Source organism: Rhinolophus sinicus, linkage group LG04 (assembly GCF_036562045.2).
Source record: "Rhinolophus sinicus isolate RSC01 linkage group LG04, ASM3656204v1, whole genome shotgun sequence".
Taxonomy (NCBI): Eukaryota; Metazoa; Chordata; class Mammalia; order Chiroptera; family Rhinolophidae; genus Rhinolophus; species Rhinolophus sinicus.
In genome coordinates this window covers 56,372,009-56,393,258 of record NC_133754.1, presented here as the reverse complement: position 1 = coordinate 56,393,258, position 21,250 = coordinate 56,372,009, and the positions used below count along the sequence as shown (strand labels likewise).

The following is a 21,250-nucleotide window of genomic DNA, read 5'->3' as shown; positions in this document are numbered from 1 at the left end:
TGTTACAGATTTTAAATTCATAATTTTAAGTTCTTCCAGTATTTTATAGCTTCATTGTCTTACATAGCCCATCAGTATGAATATTTTGCTTCTTTCTAACTGTATATTTTATTTCATAGCTTTAATAATAAAGGACAAAGAGAGTGCTTGGGAAAAAAGGACGTGAAACATATTTTGTGAGAGCAGAAAGCATAGTAGTGGTATGAGCCTGGGCTTCAGTGTTATAGGCCCGTTAGGTTTAGTTTTACCTGTATTTCTTACAGTTTGACCGTTAGTAAGTTACTTCCCTACTCTTGAACCTCAGTTTCTTCATGTGTGAACTAGGGGTCATAATAATACCTAAATAACGTGAGGGGTGTGTAGTGTGACGATTAACTGAGGTGCAAGGAAGCATTTACCAAAATTTCTCCTGCCTTAATAAAAGCTCAGTAAATCTTAATAAACTTTGACTGTTATGTTTAAGTTTGCTCTTCCTTATGTGAGGCACATGAGAGGACGTCGACCTTAGAGAAAGGTGGTCATGAATTTGGAGTTGTGGATATGCTCAAACTATAAACGTGGCAGGGCTTCTTTGTGGCAGGGTTCCCGGTAGCACCATGATAGTGCCCTGTACCCCACAGGAGAACCCCTCTCCCCGGCCATCAGTCACCTCTCAGATGCAGCCTTTGGTGGCACAGAGGGCTGAGAGAGGAATGCGTAAATTAGTGCACATCCGTCAACACTTTGTGGAAGCATCTTTAGGCTGTCATGTAGTCCTGTCAATAGTGTACCAGTTTCATCATCTTTGAACACGGAGAATGGCACTGTAACTCATGTACCTCCTAGGCAGCACGTGACACACTGGGAAGAAGAGTGAACCGACTGTCAGAACCTCGCCCTCCTCCTGTGTTCTTTCCCTACGTGCAGATTGCCCCTCACGGTGCCGCGGTGGCTGCTCCTCAAGGGTTTATCTGTTTTTCTAGCCTGGCCCTTTCTGTCTCTATGTTCCCGGAGCGCCTTGCTGTGCAGTGGTGTGAAGCTGCTTAGCGTCTATCTGCTGGGCGATCACTTGTGGATATCCTTTTTCCCGTGGTTATTGAGCAGATAAAATATGTGACAATGCCTGGCACAGAGCACGTACTGAATACTGCTCCTCTAAAAGTTGTTCCATTTCTTCTGTTTCTGTGAAGGGAAAATTCATGCAGTGTGTAAATGAGTCTCTTTCCCAGTTTTGCTTTATAGAGGTCTCATGTTTAGGTTAGTGTTTCTGAAGCTTTTGCTTCATATAAAATAATTGTCCTGTGTTATTAGTTTTCTTCATCTAGTGTCCGTTCCTCTGTGTGCCTCCATGACCTTCCCGGCCGTCTGTAATCCTTTTCCAATTTAATTTTGAACTAGTTTTCAGAACTTGAAAGGAATGTGTGCCAGTGGTAAGGATTCCAATTGAAGTCCCTTTGATGTCACTTCCCAGAAGAAACATCCTGATCATTTCTAGTGTACCTGGGCAAAGCATGGCCTGTGCAGCTCTTTGGGAACCAATTGTAAGCTGGTGCAGAAGGACAGATGTGGTGCGGAGAGTTCTGTCAGATTCGCCAGCTCCCCGTGCAGCTCGGTTCCTCCCTCCAGTTCCATGCAGCACAGTGTTTGGAATGTTTGGGGTGGAAGGGAATCTGCCTGCACAGCGGGTGTGTCACCACCAGCCCAATGCACTTGACAGGTCCAGCTGCAGCCACACTGTTATGGTTCATGTGATCAGGCCAGAGTTATGAGGGATAAAGGCCTAGGAGGGGTTCTCTCAGCAGACGCCTGGGGCCGGACCTGCTCTGAAAATGCTCAGAGCCTGTGTTGGGTTCCAGCAAGGATTTTAGTCATTATTTAACTGGCCTGAGGGTGTGGTGCAGTCCGCCCTTTGGTTTACTGTTGTGTTTGGCTTTTGGTCATTAATAACATTGGGCGGAGATAGTATAGAGGAAGGTGCACTGACTATGGAATTGGAATATACAGGCTCAACTTCCAGCCTTGCTGTTTACCAGCTGCAAGCTTGGGCAAGGCTTCTTCTGTCCTCAGTTTCTTTACTTGGAAAATGGGACCATTGTGAGGGTGAAATAAAATGAACAAACCAAACAGAAGAAAAAAACAACTCATGGATACAGACAACAGACTGGGGAAGGGGGGAAAAGGAGGGCAAAGGGGGGTAAAGGGTCAAATACAAGGTGATGGAAGGAGAATAGACTTTGGGGGTTGAGCACATAATATACAGATGTTGTATTATAAAGTTGTACACCTAAAATTTACATAATAGTGTTATCCAGTGTTACCCCAATAAATTTAAAAAAAAGTAACGTTTGTGCAAGTGCTAGATAGACTACGAACTATGGGATAGACTAAAAACTGTGGGTTTTTAAAATGTGTCTTTCTTAACAGATTATTGGAGGGACTGGCTCATTCCTCTGAACAGGTTTAGGGAGGTTGAACTATTTGAAGCAGGAAGAACAGTGTAGCTGTCTAGTGTTGGGTGTCATTGGACTTTATCCTACCTCTTTGTGAAGGTCATTTGTCCCCTCTGCTCTTGAATGCTCCTGGCATGCCTCCAGCCTGTATTTAGAAGGGAGGAGGGCACTATAATTTCTGTGCTCAGAATGTTCGCTGCTCCCTTTTGTTGATTCAGCTGGTCCTTTATTGAGGCCCTGCTTTACAGCAGGGGAAGCATTGAAAACTGAGGCCCTGAGCCATCCCCACTGACCCAGCTCTGCTACTGAGTGTGATACCTTTCTCTCTTGATCTCTCAGTTTCCTCATGTGTAAAATAAAGGGGTTAGACTAAATGATCTTTGTGTTTGTGGTGTGGAGAGGGCAACTGTCTTCCTTTTTCTGTCTTTCTTCTACCTTGCTGAATCAATCATCTTATTGACCAGTTTCTCTTTCGCCTTTGAATCAGGAGACTATTATCTTCAAAAGATAAAACAAGTGAGTAATGAGGCTAAACTTCAAGTTAAGGAAGGGATGCTGTGTTGACTTCTGAGACCTAAATGTAATGAAAACCTTTAAGAGCCACAGGGCATTAAGGGTAAGCATCAAATTGTCCTGCCTGTAATTTATGGACCTTGACACTGCTCTGTTTTATAGTCATCCAGAAGTAATCAACTTTGATCAGGGCTTCATATCTCAGATCTGGTACGGCTGCTGTGAGAACATGAAGGGAGAGAGAAAAAGGATGCGATGGCAGCTGGGAGCTGAAATGGAGATGCCATCCTGAGATGACATGGAGAATGAATAGTCTTTTAGCTGGAGGAAATAATCCCTTCAAGGCAGAGGAGGGGCCTTTTGCCAGACTGTGTGAGCCCTGTTTGCATTGCTGTGGTTCGGTTCTCTGTTGTGTTCATTCAGCCTGGTTTCTTAAGTTCTTTATCTAAATCTTGTTGAATTGAGGAGCACATCTATCATGTGTAGACATTGCACTCTGGCTTTCCCAGGTTAGACTGCATTTCTGGGTGACAGAATGATAGTATGTCTTCATACTTCATACAATGCTGAAGTATGTCTTCAGTATTTTGCGGCTCAAAGATAATAAGAAAGACAGTTAAAAACTATCTCTGCAGCTTGCAAGTCAGAAGCTCAGGACTGGCCCGAGTAGCTGGAGATAGTCACTGGCTGCTGGAACTTGTGAGTCTAGTGAGTAGTACCTTGGTGGATTCATCAGCTGGGGGATGTCCCTCTCGTTGAAACAATTGCACCCAAAGAATTCCAGGACTCATGGCTTCAAAAGGCAATGACTGGTAAGAGGAGTGTGGATTTGTGTGCGATTGGCTGCATAGCCCAAGTGTATGACCGTGTGTTACAGGAGTTATCTCTGTTATAGGCCCTTCCAGTTGCAACATAAAGAGATTCAGTTGATCAAGATTTGACACTTGTTGCTAATTCCAAAGGGTGGGGTCTCAGATATTTGCCTTCAATAAACTTGGTAAAAAGTACATCGGTATGTATTGAAATGCCAGGTGTATAAGTGCTGCTTTAGGATTGGTGGTGGGGATGTGGCCGGCAGGTTTAGAAGGTAATGGAGAGTAAACCTACAGAGCAAGTTGTGAGGTGGGTTTGGTCTTGCATCATCTGGCAGCTTGACTTTGGGAAGCTGGTGTGTCCCGTCTTTGGCTATAACTTTGAATTTACAATGGAAATTGCATGCCTGAAACACAGCACAGCGAAAGAATGTCAGTTGCCACATTTTAATGTAACAGTAAACTGCCTAGTGAGTCCATAGGCCACGCCTGTATTGAGTCTTGGTGAATTTACTGGTCAGCCTAGGGCTCTCCACTTGATAAGCAATATGGATTTCACAACCCAGTCCTTTGAAAGTAACTTTGTTTTTTATTTAAAGAGAAAAAAAATCTAATAAAATAGTTTACTGGGAAATTTGGGTTGAACAAAACAGGCACTCACCAGCGCACACATACAAAAGTCTATTTCCAGAAACATCCAAAATGAGAGGGAGCACACAGCACTTGCATTTGTGCCACAGTGAGTAAAGTGTTTGAAATGTCAGCACTGCTACACGCTGCCTCCAGTTCTGTGGCTGGCTTCACTTGGCTGCCTCAGAGTGAGAGCTGGCCATCTCCTGAGTCAGCAGTATCTCTTCCTGTGGCACCCAGGTCTTCTTGGGAGGTCTCAGGGCCACACAGCCATGAGGCCAGGTCTGGCAAGAGGCTGAGAGATCCATTTGCTGAAGCTAGGCTGTGGGCCAGGGGTGGAGCTGCTCCACCCAGTGTGTTAAGTATCAAAATCCACCCGTGGTCGGCTAGTGGAGAAGCAATATTTATCTTGAGTTGCACTCAGTTTTATGAAAACATCTGAAGACGGCAGTCTGCTGTAACTGTACACCAACTTAAAAATCGAATTAGATAGACCTTCTTAAAGAACTTTTAGAGAAAGTGTCGTAACAGGGTTTAGGGACTTTTCTTTCCCTGAAAATAAGGCATATTATGTGACCAGTAGCTAACCTTTCTGTACTCGGATGCCATTCTGTTTACCTGCTTTCCCGATGGCATGTTTCCTCCTTCCTGCTTCCCTTCCCTGCCTTTCCTGTCTCTTCTTATCTTTAGCGTTATTCCAGTTGCCACGGGCCTGTGCCTCCCCCTGAGTAACCACGCTCATGTCTCCCCCGTGGTTACACCAGTCCACATTCTGTCTTGCTGAGCCCCCATAGCCACAGGTGGACATGGCCTTGAACTTGTTGTGTTGCTGTAGCCATTGGACCTCAAAGGCCAGTGTGTGTCTCTGAGACCAGGGGTTGCCTCCAGACCCTTCTGCAGATGGTGGATGTCTGCAGCAGCCCCAGGTCTGCGGTGATAGGGGTGGTCTCATGGGAAGAGTGTGGTGCTGGGTGATGGGAGTCCTGGGTGCTGGCCCCAGTTCTGAACATATCTAAATTCTTCACCTCGCTGAAGACTTCATCTACTCATCTGGAAAATGAGATTAAATAATTCACAAGGTGTATTTCCAACTCCAAAAATCCATTACTTGACTCTCGGAAATCATACTGATTCTGGCTCCTTAGCTTAGCTCCTTATGACCAGTTAGGATCTTCTATACAACAACAACTTGAAAAACAGTGAGGAGACTGTGGAACTGGAGCAGGTGGAATAACACCAAAATTTGGCAACAGTGTTCTTAGCTTGCCCAGTGATTAGATGGAGAGCAAGTGGAGGAAGGGAGCATTTTCCATTCTTGGGCTGTGCTTCTTGGGCTGCTTACACAGCTTACCCCTTCATTGTTCTTCCATGGAAGCAACCTCCGCTGGTTACTGTTCCTCATTCTGAGCTGACAAACAAGAAGTACTTATTTTGAAGCCCCAAATGCAACTCTTGTAGGAAGGTGAGCCCAGAGTCAGGAGGAGATTGTAATTCTCCTTCTCTTGGCTGAAGTGACGGATGGTCATGCGTTCTCCATCCCATTTCGGAGGGTCCTTGTTTCTCACTTCAGAGCAGAAGTGTGAGCCACAGCAGCTGAAAGGAAACCAGGGCGTAGGAGGTAAAAGTTTACGTGACTCTCTCTTGATTCTTAGTCATCCAGTGTATGGATATTGTGGGCCCTCCTTTTAGGAGACAAATTCGCTCCCTTTGGAGTTGAAGAAGTACGGAGATGGCAGTCTGGGGTGGGGTTTTCTAATACATCACGTTAGCTCTGTGGTCCTGGGCTTGGCGCTTACCCCTGTCTGAGCTGATCTTATCTTTCAAATGAGGGAGTTGGGCTAGGCCATATTCAGGATTTTTTTCCAGCACGAACATGCCCGGAACCTGTGATTCCTTCTTCCTTTGTAAGACCACGAGAGAGGAGTGGCAGTGAGGGCAGAGGAGAGTACTGGGAGCAGTGGGATTCTGCTGATGCTTTGTATGGCGCCTGTAACGTCCTTAAAGGCAGGGGCTGTCTTGTAGATTTTGCACAGCACTAAGTCCGGATTACCACAGAGTGCCTTAAATTGATTGTTCCTTTCCATCAGTGTACTGATTTGGGCGCCATTTACCAAGGTGTCAGCTGTCTGAGGCAGCCTCTGTTACCAGCACAACCTCCCAGAAACACGCTGGGAATTGTTCCCGTGGGGGCGGCAGAACCTCTGAACTATCTGCACCTTTACTAGGACAATGTCTCCCTCCAGGGAGGTGTAAAAACGTTTTATCCATCTCCCTCTTTCTATTTATTTGGTTTTGTGTGTGTTTTCCCTTAACTATAAGCCTCAGGGACGTTCGTTGTCCCCCCCCCCCCCTCCGGTGAGGTGAGCGCATGCCGGTATTTGGGTTTCAGGACCTGTTGGTCCTTTGGAATCTTGAGACGAGGGTTAACAGGGGACATCAGTGTTTCTCCAGGGAATTAGTCACCTTTGTCTTCTCGATAGTGACAGTGCCCATCAAAACATTTGTATTCCGACTGATAAGCTTGAGCACATGCGTTGAATGACCTGTTGAGAATATTTTATGGCCATGAGGGGATCTGAAAATCTCCTTTTTCTATCCTTAACTTCTTTCAGTACCACTGGGCGACTTTAGAGTTGGCAAATCGTCTTGGGTTTAAGACATATCCTATCTCAGTGAAGGCTATGCCGGCCTGGAGGGTGCTTTTGTTTCAGCTCATACCACTGACTTAAGGGAAAAGTATTATTATGAGTGGCGATGGTTACAATTGCATTTTAGTTATCTGTGTTACTGGTCGACAGATATAAAGGATTTCATTTACGTATGTTTATTTTATTTGAAATAGTAGTTTCCATATTCTCTCCTGTCAAATTCTTAGTCCGATTCATTTGAGTTTCTCTCTTACACCATTTCCTGATTGATGTAGTGATGTAGTAATAAGACCTGGGAAACTTCACCTGCGGGCAGCAGGAAGGGAGGAGAGAGAGACAGAGTAGCCCCCAGCTGCGCGACTGACACAACTAGCAGGGTGTTGATACAGTGGTTCCAGAGCACTCTCAGTTTGGAAGTACCTGTCTCCTAAAACCCTGTCCTGTATCCCTGCAAAGGATGACTGAGGAGGGAGTTGTCACCCTGCTTATGTCACTAACTCTGGGGTCCCAAACAAGACCATGTTAGTTGAAAGGTGCAGTTGAAAGGAAACACCTCCTCCAGGAGATTTCCAGATTCCCCTGGCTCACTACTGATATGACAGCCTCTCTGTCCCGGTCCCCTACAAGATACCGTGTTTCCCAAAAAATAAGACCTAGCTGGACCATCAGTTCTAATGCATCTTTTGGAGCAAAAGTTAATATAAGACCCGGTCTTATTTTAATATAGTATAAGGCCAGGTATGCTATACTATACTATAAGACCCGGTCTTATATTGCTATAAGACCGGGTCTTATATAATAATAATATAGTATAATATAATACTGGGTCTTATATTAATTTTTGCTCCAAAAGACGCATTAGAGCTGATGGTCCGGCTAGGCCTTATTTTCAGGGAAACACGGTAGTATCTGTGTAGATATGCCAAGCTTCTCCGAGTAATATAATCTCAAGTCAGAGTGGCAATAGTGAAATATGCTATTTACTTTTGAGAAAATATTCTGATTTAATAAATGTCCTATTTTACCTCATGAATTTTTTCCCCTTTATAAGAAACTTACCCTCAAGTTAAAACTTGATTGTATTTAAATAACAAGATTTTAGAAAATCTAGGATCGTTTGTGAACTCACATGGCATGCTGTGAGCCATCCATGACTACATTCCTAGATTTGAATGCAAAGCTTTTCCCCCCAATTTGGAATGAACTGGTCATTGTAATCAGTTTTGTGTGGAACAGTTGTTTCAGATCCCAACCCTGTAATGACATCATTTTCTTTATACCGAAAGTAAATGCAATGCAGACTAGATGATTCTGGAATTTGACTGCTGTGTTTTTCTCCTGATTAAAATCTTCTGTTGCAAAGGAGCCCTACTAGTGAACAGTATGCCTTATAAGTTATTGTTTTTGTGCTTCTAACTCTTCTGGTAATAAACCTTATTTTTCCATGAGAAAGCAATCCATCCTATTTAAGGCAGAGTAGGGGTTGTGGTTGAAATTGCAAACATCCAGTGTGTTCTATTTTGATTTTCTAGCTTCAGAGTGTCTTTTCAGTGGAAGTGATTCAATCTCAGTGTGGTTTGGGTGCAAGGGTACAGAACAGTAAGAGCTATAAATATGGTAGGAAGAAGGAGGATCATTATTATATTTAGCCAAGATAAAGTATACTTTATGTTGTTTACATATAAAAGCCTTGACTAAAAGACAGGAAATGTGTTAGATCCCCTAAGAGTTATTAATAGAGTTTTCAAGTTTCTGATGGAAGATAAAAGTTTCTCTACCTCAAATTACTTATATGTGCATGAAAAAGAATAGGGGAGAGATCAACTTGTAGACCATCACACCCCCTTTAGAATTCTCAGAGGATTGAAGGGGGGACTTTCTTGACTTTCTATGATGTCTTCATATTTTAAGAAGAATTATCAGAAGTCCTATCGTTTTTCCCTAGGAAGATACAGCTCCTAGATAATTACATATCAATTATATGATGTAAAGGGTATTCATGCAAGTCTTCCCATAATTGTGTTAAAATGTGTAACCCCATCAAGCTGAGCAGTGGGCCCGTTTTAGGGCCAGAACGCTAACTGTGCACGGGGTAGGATCGCGTGTAGATTTAGGAACCCGGTTCTTTACAGGAGATTTGTCTTCATAGCCCAGTGGCGCCTTTTCCCAACAGTATTACCTTGGGCTGAAAACCTCCCTTGTGACCTTTATAAAACGGTCACAATAGTACCTCCTCCTTGGAGTTGTAACCAGGACCAGTTGAGATAATGAGTACGCACTGCTGAACACAGTGTCTGGAATTGGTAAGGGCGCAGGAAGTGTCAGCTGTCTTCACCATCTTCATTGTCGCCGTCACTATTAGGTAATTCCATATACTCGAATATGCCTCTGTGGTCACCATGCGTTTTCTGTGATTTCCATTAAGCATAAAGCTCAGATTAGCAACAACGGACGGTGTTGCGTATTCATTCCCTTTCTTCTCCTCCTCTACACGTTGTAGCTTTTGGCGCCTTTCGGTCAGGGTCCTAGGTGAGGATTGAAGTTGCATCTCAAAGCTATTATTAGAAGAGGAGAAAGAACTACAAAGCCAGGACATAGAGTTCTCTGCACGTATCTTTCCAGAGAGAAGGTATTTCCTAACGCCTCTTTTACTACCTTATGGTACAAAGTGGGGGGAGGAATAAATTCAAATAACGTTTGACTCTCTTGCTCAGCTTTTTAGTTCTGGTGATTGATTTTTAGGTATGGGCATTCTGATTCCTCACGCTGGAGCTTGTCTCTCTGTAACAGTAACTTTCAGTAATGGGTCCCTATGTTCCTTCTGATTATTTTATTTTATTTTTCAACAACCGTACCAGAGACACAGCCTTCTAGAGTGGTTCATGGAGAGTGGGAAAAACAACATGGAAATCAAATATCTCCTTTTAAAAGTTAGAATAATGGGGAAATGTATGGGTCTCTGCTCAAGACAAATCCACGCCTGGTTCCACATGTTCTGGCAAAAGAGAACATCAGAGAAAAGCTTCCGTACCTTCACATTGTGCCAGACTTTCTTTAGTTAGTAAACTTATGTAAATATAGTAGACATACATTTATGTCTAAAACCTTTGCTGACGAGCTCTAATGGACTGAGTATTAATAAAACCATACAATATTTGCAAGATCTAACTCATCTTAAAATAAAACTAAACAAAATACCCACATTGCTGTGAAAGAGAACCAAAAAGTTGTTTCCATTTAAGCCCCTGGTGGGAGCATTTTTATGCAAAAATAAACTAACTGTAAGCAGTCTCTGCAACACAGAGGGCTTTGAAAAGGCATGAAAACTTTGGAACCATGCTGTCTTGAGCTGCTATGGGTTCATGGGAATTCACACAGTGACGCTGCATAGCATAGCTGTGGTTTTTGGTACAGGGAGCTCTGGTTGTGGGCTAAATGTTGGTTGGAGTGGTACTCAGTCAGCAGACTCAATTCTCGTTGTGTGACCAACAGTAGGCTCCAGGTGCTTTTCCTTCCTGGGGTTCTAAGACACCGAAATACTGGCTAAAATGGGAAGATGGTGAAGTCCGTCTAATTGTTGGCCTTGGAAACAGCAGAAGAGGGGCCTTCTCCGTGCTTCTGCTCCTGGGACTAGTAGGTACAGTTGCTTTATCAGCTGTGTCTTCACTTCCTCTCCACTCATCTTGAATATTCTGCTTACAAACAGAATAGGTTCTAAACAAAGGAAGGGACCAGGTATCTATCCTTTGTTAGTTTATGCTTTTAAATTCATCGTTACCCTCATATACTGAGGCAGACAGGGTTTCTCTTCAGGTGGTGTGGTTCAGTGTAGAAGACTCTTCTTTCCTGCTCCTTCTGAGACTTCCTGTGAGTGGTTCATTCCTCTTAGCAGCAGACAAGGGTCTCTTGGAGACCGCAAAGAATCTGGGCTGTCTTCATCATAGTTGAGTCACCAAGGATGACTAGTTCATACCAGCTGTCTGGGAGCAACCCAGAAAAGCCCACCCAACTCACCAGCATCCTTCCTCTTACCCAGTTCAAATAATGCCTGTACTTCCTCTCTCCATTTCCACATGTGACCCAGGGAACCCTTTCTCTTCATGGAAAGTAAGCGCGATTCCTTTATGCTAGTGGGTTTTAAAACTAACTCTCCCCATCCCCCTCCCCCTCCCCCTCCCCTCCCCCTCCCCCTCCCCTCCCCCTCCCCTTCTCCCTCTGTGTGTGTGTGTGTGTGTGTGTGTGTGTGTGTAATAGACATTTTAAAAAATAAAATACTGTGAAGAATTCTGTTTTGTCAGATGATTGAAAGTGGGGCTGCTTTGTCAGCAGCTCGAATGGGGAAACATTGAGCTCTACTCTGTGCACCCATAGCACTCCCAAGCGTCCTCACTGAGAAGACATACCATATTTCTCCCTCCTTTTTTCCATGCTGTGCACACACATGCCTGGACACAGGTACACACAATCGCACACCGTAACAAGTAGGACAGTCTACTGGGCCATCCTGTGAATGCGGGTACTACGTAACTGCCTTAGGCATGTGTTGTCACTGCAGGGCGGGGTTCCCCGGGCAGTTTAGGTTATAAACTTGATTTTTGTCACACAGAATTCATGGGACTTCTTTTGTTTTCTATCCCCTACTTAGGTTCTTGTTTTAGTACTTTTTAAGTAGCATGTAGTATTTTAATAACCTTACCAGGCATAGAAGACTGTTGTAGAATTTTTGAAGTAGAAGGTACAGTCATCTTGTCCCCTTACACACACACACACACTGTGCAGGTGAATGAATACACTGAGGCCAAGGAAGTGAGGTGTAACTTGTCTCAATTCTCACAGTTAATGATGAAACTGAAACAAAAATTCAACTCTCTTGACTTCCACATATGTCCTGCTGTTCCAGAATCTCTTGGCCATGTGCTTCTCGCACCTGACCGCTGTTTGTCACCTGCCACACTGCGCTGGCACCACACAGACCTCTCTCTGGGAGGCACGACAAGCAGTAGTTCAGGGTGGTGTCTGAAGTCAGGCTGCCTGGGCACAGACACACCCCAGCTCTGCCATACTGCTCACTTGTGCCTCGGTTTCCCCGTTTGTCAAGCAAATATACTAATAATACCTACTCTGTAGGGTTGTTACCAGGATTAAATGTGCTAATGCCTGTGAAAGTCTCAGAACAGTGCCTGGAACATTGAAAGTGTTTAATATATATTAACTTACCATTTTTGTCTGAAGACTTTGAATGGCAGTAGAGAGAAGTTAAGTAGAATTCATTATGGATCCCACTGAAATGTTTACTTCAGCCTGGGCAGACCAGCTAGAGTTCATTCATTTAGTTCATTTAGTGTTAGCAAAATATATACCCCCCACCCCGGGAGGCCATTGTGTTTGTCACAGGTGTTTTGAGACATTTTGGCTTAGCCCTCCCTCCAGCACATGTCCCACCTTCTCCCCCCACCCCCGCCCCATTACTCAGGTGTGATTGGGGGCATGAGGCTTAGCTGCTTAGCATAATATGGTAAGACATTCTCAGGCGGAGGTAGTTCTTACTAAGCTCCTCTGGCTTACTCACTTGGCAATCACATTCCTTTGAAATTCTGCAGAGCAATTTTGTTCAACACCCAGAGGACAAAGGGATCATCAGAAGGATCCTTAAAGGTCCACAGGATGACTACTTTCTACGCAGCACGAGCCAGTATTTTGTTCCTCCATGCAATAATGTGCGGCTTAGCAGTATGTGGGAGGAGAAAGGAGTCTTTATGGAAGGATGGCACTGCACTGTCTGTCTCTGTGAATGATGTGGGTGCGATAGATAACCAGAAAGTATTGCTAAGTAACTACCACATCTGTCAGTCCATGGCCAGAGGCTGTGTGGGCGGCAGGAGATACTGTGTGGAGCTCATTGTGTCATCACTGTGTCACGGGAGATCTACAGCCAAGCTCGTCTGCTTTGTGTGCTGAATTCAGCCCCTTGGAGGATAACTCTGTTGGTACCTGTGAGCTCCGTGTTGAGCTGACTTACAGGAGTGATACCTGTGGTGAGTGGTGTGTCCTAGAACTACTGGAGCTGCAAAACCTTCTTAGGAAACGGTTGTTTTTTCTCTGGTGAGTAATTGTGGTTCCTGCTTTCATTTGCAGAAGTGCGCCTCCTCAAAGAAGGCCTCCGCTGTGGCTGGCCAGAGCTGTCACTCCTTTCTGGGCCAGGAGCTCTATGAGGAAAAGCAAACCCAAGGTGCTTTGAAGAGAGAGAATTCTGTGAGAGTGTTGCTAGAGAATCCAGGGAAATTTGCCTTTTGACAAAAGGGTCTTATAAAAGGAAAGCTCCGCTCTATTTTGGGTCTTTTTCATTTTTTGTACTTAAGAAAATATTTTCCTTTAAAAGTACAGTTAGATTTGTGTCTAAAAGTTCAGTGCAGAAAAAGCGTTTGGACTAGGAATGTCTTCCCCGTCTATGCTCTGATGAAATAATGCCAGAAACCCATGAACGGCCCAATCAGAACACTTGTAAACGGGCTACCCTCAAGTGAGGATGCTGGCATGCTTTTGTGGTTCTTCTGGTTAAAGGAGCGTGACTGCTGAGAGAGCTGAGCGCAGGAAGTGGTGTTCTGAGATTTAGTTCCTTTTCAAGGACCTCTCCCTTCTGCTTGTTTTAACATTGGTTTTGAGTTGTCTGCCATTTCCACTTGCATGAGAAGCCCATTTCTTCTGGGTCATTTATAGAATATTCAGAGACTGATTGAGATTACTGAGAAAAAAACAGGGCCTAGTTACAAAACATTTTTTAAATGCAGTCAACTGGAATAGGTTGTCAGTCATGGAAGGCTTACATTTGTTTCATTGAACATTATTATTTCAAAAAAAAATTGAACTTCGGTTTTCATGTATTTGGTTTTCCCAACTTCATTTAGTTTTTTTAGTTTTTATTTTATTTATTTATTTATTTATTTTAAAAGAGGACAGGCCACAGTTAATGAATAATGATTTACTATTCACTGAAGTGCTTTTGGAGAGCATAAGAGGTGAGGAAGGGAGGGTCAGACGATTTCTTTTCCAGAAATCCATGTTCTTCTAATTGTCCCATGATGACCTTTAGGTCATTTTTTATACATAATGTTTCATGATCACATCATGAAACCATAGCTCTCCATGAAATCAAAATGAAAACCCTAGTGTTATTGGCAGAAGATGGTTTTAGGAACTAAAAGCCCTGTTCAGGGCTGCAAGGTGAATGCAGGTGGTAAGCTTTGTCAAATGGCATTACATGATTAAGTAGTTAGGCCATATGATTCATTCGATAAATGAGACACCTTAAAACCATTCATAATTATGCTCTTTATTAGAGACATTGGGGAGCTGTATCTGTACACGACAGACATTTAGAACAGTCCACTCTCATTTCATTCCCGGAGTAACTCTCCATTACCCAGTTGTCTGCCGGATCTACAGCACAGGTCTTGAAGATGAAATGAGTTGTTGATCTGATTGTGTGAGGTTGGAAGAGAGTCATCCTCGTTTTTAAGAAGGTGGAGAATTACTGGAAAACCTCAGAGCTGACCAGAATGCTTTTAGAATCAGTCTCGCATTTTATTTACTATGTCCACCCATGGTCTTTTGCCAGATGGTAATAAAGCATCAAGAACAGTGACATCTTGATAGCCTAAGTGGTGTGACCTACAAACCTCCAGTTCATCCTAGTTACCTATGAAAATTACACCGCTAGGACAGAGGAGGGAATCAGTCCATTTCTTTTAGATCGCACTCTGATTTTTATTGAACTTGCTCTCAGGCCTCTTGAGTTCTGTGTCTGCATGCTAATGTTTATTTTACCTGGGTAATGTTTTAGATGACATTTATGTAGAAGCATTTGAGCATTTTATTAAACTTCATTGCAGTTTGCATGTGTCAAGAAGACTTGACCACAAAGCAGTGAAGTTTTAGTGGATTGCTGGCCCCCGGTCCAGTGGGTGCCCGAAAGCTCACTCATGATTGGTTCAAGACCTTCTCACATTTACTTTGTCTTCTGCTTTCTGGATCTTGATTTTGTATGTGGTATGCCATCCACTGGGTTTTTAAGATTATATATCCTATCTGTGTCACTGCTGTCTGTTTTTAGTTTCTGAGGCATAATTCCTCACCCCCACTATAGGTCTCTGTCTTTGTTCTTTTCTCTCCTTCAGGATGTGTCGTTAAAAGCCTTCTTATCATATCCAACCAGAACCAGAGAACTTAACTTGAATAAGACTTGCATGTATATTAAAAAAAAAAATTTTAATAAATAAAGGGTGCATTTATTGAAGACAATTTGGAAAGTACAAAGAAAATTATCTATTATTCTACCACCCAGAAATTAGTACTGTTGCCATTTTGCTTTATGCATTTTCATCATGTGTGTGTGTGTGTCCATGTGCACAGACTATATCAACTTTATTTAAATGAGTGCTTCCCAAAGTCTGGTGCAGACACTATTGATGGTATGTGAGGTAATTGTAGAAAGCATGTGAGTGAGCATGTTTAGTTAATAGTTATATACTCTCCTATGTATATTCAAATAATAGCTAGTACATCAAACCTTTGATTTCATGGTTAAAATTACTCTGGAACACCTGTAGACGCTGGGAGTCCTCAGCACCTTTCCGCACCTCACTCCTCAGGTAATTACACTAGGTCTTCAGTGCCCCACACAGCAGCCATCTGGTCCGCTCTGCCTTCCATACAGGTTCATTATTCAGCTCTCTCACCACTCCGCACGCCACCGTCATCCAAAGGATCCAAGTCACTATAGTTGATTACTGTGTCCCTTTTAACTAGTGTCTCATTAGTGTATTTCTTAGTCTCTGTTCTCTTTCCAGAGTCCTTCCCCGTCACCTACAAGTCCCTACAGGATGTGCCTGTTCTGCGCCCGGCCCCTCCGTGACCTCATCTCCTCCCACTCCTCTTGCTCACTCTGCTTCAGCCCCATTGGCCTCCAGCCTTTCTTTGAACATAGCAGGCGTGTTTCAGCCTTGGTCCTTTACCCTACTCTCCCAGCTTCCGGAAACTTACCTCCAGATTGTCCCATGACCACCTCCTTCCTGCTGAGCACTTTACCTGACTACATTCTCTGAAATGCCAACTCCTTTGCCCCCAAAGCCTCCTATTCCCCTTGCCTACTTTATTTTTTTCTCCCTCACCATGTCACTAACGTATGGTATATTTTACTTATCATCTGTCTCCCCACTAAAATATAAGCTCCGGCACCTAGAACAGTCTCTGGCATTTAGTAGGCCCTCAGTAAAAACGTGTAGGAAGAGTAGTTTACGTAAAAGCATGAGCTGACTTAAAGAATAGTATTAAGTAAATCAGTGCAGGAGGAACAGGGGTATGCAAACGTCATGATGAACGAATGATGTTCGAGAAACACTGATTTAAGGAATCTTAGCGTTTGTTTCTTTTGTGTTCTTATTATCTGTAGTACTGCAGTAAATATCAAGTAATTTTCTTTTGCATATTTATGATTACTTACTTAAAATAAATGCTTAAAAGTATAACTGTTGGTTCTCAGATAATAGGCATTTTTGAGACTTACTGGATCTAGAAAATTTGCATCAGTTTCCTCCCCACTCCAAGTGCCTGTATTTCTTCCCATACCTCACTGTGCCTTATCTCAGTGCCTTTTTATCTTTGCACATTTATTTGATAGCCGAAAAGGTTAATCTGAGTGCCTTTACTTGTTTGCAGGAGCCTATTTTTCACATGTTTAATTCTGATCTTTTTATCCTTTTTTTGTGAATTGCTCGTCCATGTCTGTTGTGGTCTGGGGCTCTGGTTGCCGCATGGACTGAAAAATCGACATGAACTGGTGTTATTGGATGGAGATCACAGGCACTCTGGTTTATGTCCAAGAACAGAATACAAAGGACAGCCAGACCTCCCAGAGATAAGAACTGGAGTGTCTGCTTCCTTCTATCATCTCCACTCTCTTGCTTTTCTTTGCATACTGAATTTCCCCTTTCTTTGTTTTCTCGGGGCCTCTTTAGTCTCCCATAGCTCTTTATTCTGGATTTGGCTTGCCATGACTCTTAGGTCAGCCCTACTTGAACATGACCTTTCAATTCAGGTACCTGTCACCATCTAAGTGCCTTGGGTATCCGTGTCTGTAGGAGTGAGCCATCCACTGGCTTGGTTTCATGAGGTGGTCGGTCACTCCTGATTCAGCCAGCTGAGATTAGGATTGCAGGTTGAAGCACTTGGGCCTGTCTGCTCAGGATCTGTGGATGGAGCAGCTGCTCTAGGAAAAACAGAGCAACTAGAATCTTCAGTAGTGTCTTTGGCCCATTTTTTGATTTGGTGTGTTCCTCTTTCTCTTATGAGTACACAGAAGCCCTTCACATATGAAGAAGGTTAGTGTTCTCTTTTGTCTCATGGGTATTTTTCTGTCCATTTATCACTTTAATTTTGGTTGGTGTTTCTGCCATGTAATCAAATCAGTTAAATCATGATTTCTGCTACTGTACAGTTTAGAAATACCTTCTCTGTGAGGAAATTATACATTCAGCTATTATTTTCATCTCGTGCTTTATGGTTTCATTTTTTATGTGCTCCTTAAATTGTGATAAATTTTAGAGGAATTTGAGAAAGAAATAATATCTTTGTTATATTCATTCTAGGAGCATAGTGTTTATTTTGTACTAATTCATTTTTCTCAGGCAAATTTTGTAGTTTTGTTTTATTGGATGGATACCACATCCAATAAAATAATATGAGGTGTGATCAAATAATACGGTGAATGCTGCTGCCGAGTGCCATCCAACAGAAAGGCAGGGATCTTCAATGCGGGAAGTGGCACAACGAATCTAGTAACGGTGTGTGACAAGTTTCAACTTGTTCGGTGCAGTCAGTCAGGTGTGAGTTACAATTGAGAGAAGGTGTGTTTTAAAGTGTGCCCTAAATCATCCCCCGTCATGACAACACTGTCACACATCGCTTCTGGTACAGCAATTTCTGTCAAAAACATTTCCGGTGTGTCTTCATCTACCTTATTCACCAGATCGGCACTGTGTGATTTCTGACTCTTTCCTAAAGTCAAAATGACCATGAAAATAAACGTTATGACTAGATTCAGGACAACAAGGCAGCCACGACAGCACAACTAAAGATACTCACTAAAGAGGACTTCCAGAACTGCTTCAGAAAGTGGCAAGAATGATGGGATAAGTGTGTTTGAAGTGAGAGGGAGTGTTTTGAGGGGGATTAATGGCAATGTGTCTTGTGCTGTAATAAATATTTTTTATTTAACAGTCACTGTAGTTTTTTATCACACTTCTGTATCTACACTTTTTTAAAGTTTATTCCTAGGTACTTTATAAATGTTATTCTGAGTAGAATTTTTTTCAATTATGTTTTCTAAGGGGTCCTTCATAGTTTATTAAAGCTATTTTTATGTTTTCATGTTATAACTGGCTACCTTACTAGCTCTAGTAGCTTTTCTTACTTGATACATTTGGGCTTTATATGTAGACAGTTACAACATCTGCAAGTAATTATTTTATTTCTATCTTTATCTCTTCCTTTCTTTTTCTCATTTTATCATGTTAAATCTTTTAAAATGAGGATAATAGTAATTGTAATAGAACGTGGGGCATATCGTATACTGTTGTGTTTTATTAGGGATAATTATTCTGATTAGATAGTCAGAATGCTTTGGGAACATGTAGGTGCATGAAACTAGTAGAAAATCCATTTTGACCCAAAAGATTTTCTCCACAGGTTTGTTTTGGATCATGAACATTTCACTTGTTACACTGTTTCTGGTCAAGTCTTGCCTCTAGAGAGTCACTGTTAAAATGCACATGTGATCTCTCCCAGTAACATACTATACCTGCTAATATAACTTGTCAAAGATTTAGTTTTCTGATAATTGACACTGGTCTACTATTGTGGAAACCTGGAGAAGTGGACCTTAAACAATGGAACAGAAAGTTCTGTGAAGCAGGAGCCTTCGTAATGAAGCAGCTGTATCCTTTGCTCACTCTGTGTTCTCTCACCTCCACCCCATAAACTCCGACCATCGTGAACTTCGTTTGCTTTCTTAAATGTGTCTTGATCTCGTGCCTTAGGCTTTCCTGTTCTTAGCCCCCACTCTTAGTATCCTGGTCCTCAGGGTCACTTTCAGGGTCAGTTTCTCTAGGAAGGTTGATTTCTTTGACTAGATTATGTGTCCTCCTGTGTACTTCTTTCTAATGCACCCTGTATTTTCTTTAAAATAACATTCTTATGATTGCTTTTCAAAACCGTCTTTTAAACATTGTTATAGCTCTTCACCTCTAAACTTACATTGCATTGCCAGAGAGTGTATCTGCCTTATCAACCACTGTGTGTGACAACACACGGGAGTCAGTCAGTAAATGCTTCCTCAGTTAATGATTAAAAGGGGAGTAGCGGATGGTTTTGTCCATGAGCCTGAGTGAGAGACTGCAGGGAGCTGCCTTGATGAGCAAAAACAGTCGCTAGCTAGCAAGAGGGAGGTTGAGGAGTTGAAAGGGGTAGGGACAGTGTGTGCCTGTGCCAGAAACATTAGTCTTACCTGGATCTGCACCTATGCAAACTGAAGGGAAGGCCTGCCTTCTGTTACTAGAGTTGAGCCAACCGTTCTGAGCAACTCAAAAGGCTACGTGGATGAGCTCTGTGCATCCTTGGACATGAAGGGAAATATAACCCTGCACTTTAGGCTTTTACCCTTTAATTTCTTTGGTCTTCCAGGCTGTAGTAGCGTAGCCACTGGGCTTTTACAACATCTAAAACGGCAGGCTGGCTCATAAAGTTCAGGAACCCCACCCACAGTAAGACCATATTTAAAAGCCGGAGTGAAAAAGAGGCAGCAGGAGGGAAAAAGAGTGTGTACAAAAAAGTAGTATTTGTCACTGTTTCATTGGCAGAAGAAAGGAAGGTTTGCTTTTGTGAGCCTGGATGGTGTTTGAAAAATATTATCATGGAGTTTTAGTGTTCCTCAAGTTAGAGTGCACTTAGGTTCCTATACTTCTATTTTTATATTATATTAGTTCTATTAAAAATTATAAACTGTGAACTTAGCACTGAATTATAAAGGAAAACCAAATACTTTTTTGATTATTAGTTTCTGTATCTCATTTATTCGTATTGTTTCCTCCTGAGGGAACCTGCTGTTTGACATACTGTTGAATCAAGTGTTGAACTTGTATTAAAAACAAACACAGTGATTGAGCTGATTTTATGTGTAATTACTATATGACTAACAAAATTAAGCAAGTTGAGACTGCTAATTTCGGCAGATTGGGGTGGGGTGGTGCTGTGTTTAAGTGAAGAGCAATTCCAGTGCTGCGCAAAGGCTGGAATTTAACCCTTTTTCCATCCCAGATGAGGAAGCCGAGATGCTAAGTGACTCACCTGAGGTCATGCAGCTTTTAGCTCCAGGGCCAGACTGACAATAATAGCTGCACTATTATATACACTTGATTCAGGTAACTCTCTCACCTATTTTACAGATGGGGAAACTGAGGCACAGAGACGTAACTTGCCTAACTTCACACAGCACATATCAGAGCCAGGATGTGAACCGAGGTCTGGGTCCCAAGTCCTTGCTGTTAACCACTGAGTTTTGCTTCTCCCCCCACCAGTCCTGTATCTGGTTACCATGTGCTGGTTACCATGCTGTCACCTGGAATGGTGTCAGCGTAACTGCTTTCCCAGTATATGGCTCCTGCAGGTGTTTTCCATACTTGAAAATGGTATTAGATTTTCCCCAGTATATCATACTCTGACTTGAGAGTTGGTTTTGATGAAATGAATCTAATCTATATGTAAGGAACTCTGAAACAGGAAACCAATACACAGGCCTGTAAGCAGTGGGAGTAGCTACCCCCAAAGACACCTACAGCTTCTGCAGGGGTACAGTTTGGATTATGTTGTTGTCTTTTATTTCCTTTTTCAACCATGGTTGAGAACTGGTGTATTTTTTAAGTTGGCTCAAAAACGAACAAATGAAATTGGTTGATAAAAGCTGAAGGTACTCTTATGAAATAAGAGTGGCCGGTATAGATCACAGAAGATAATTTCTGTTCTTTTTCTTTTAAATGAGTTGCAGTATGTATTGCCTGTGTCCTCTTGGGAAATAGCTAAAAGAGATCCCTGAGAGCTTTGGTATGTAAAATTTTGCTGTGAGGCTAGATTCATCCCAAAATGGATCCCTTTTAGATATGGCCCACTG

General features: G+C 42.6%; 1 protein-coding gene across 8 annotated transcripts in view; it reads left to right on the top strand.

Moving 5' to 3' along the window:
• PSD3 (pleckstrin and Sec7 domain containing 3) overlaps nucleotides 1-21,250 on the top strand; it is a 427,571-nt gene that overhangs the window by 173,969 nt on the left and 232,352 nt on the right. Inside the window, exon 5 of one of the 8 annotated variants that reach the window (XM_074329581.1) lies at nucleotides 5,302-5,310. The exons of 6 other annotated variants lie outside the window; for them this stretch is intronic. In XM_074329581.1, coding sequence (XP_074185682.1) covers nucleotides 5,302-5,310 — 9 coding nt within the window. Of the gene's footprint in view, nucleotides 1-5,301; nucleotides 5,311-12,981; nucleotides 13,135-21,250 lie in introns of those variants that run through there. One more of the 8 variants, XM_074329579.1, reaches the window with a different exon arrangement.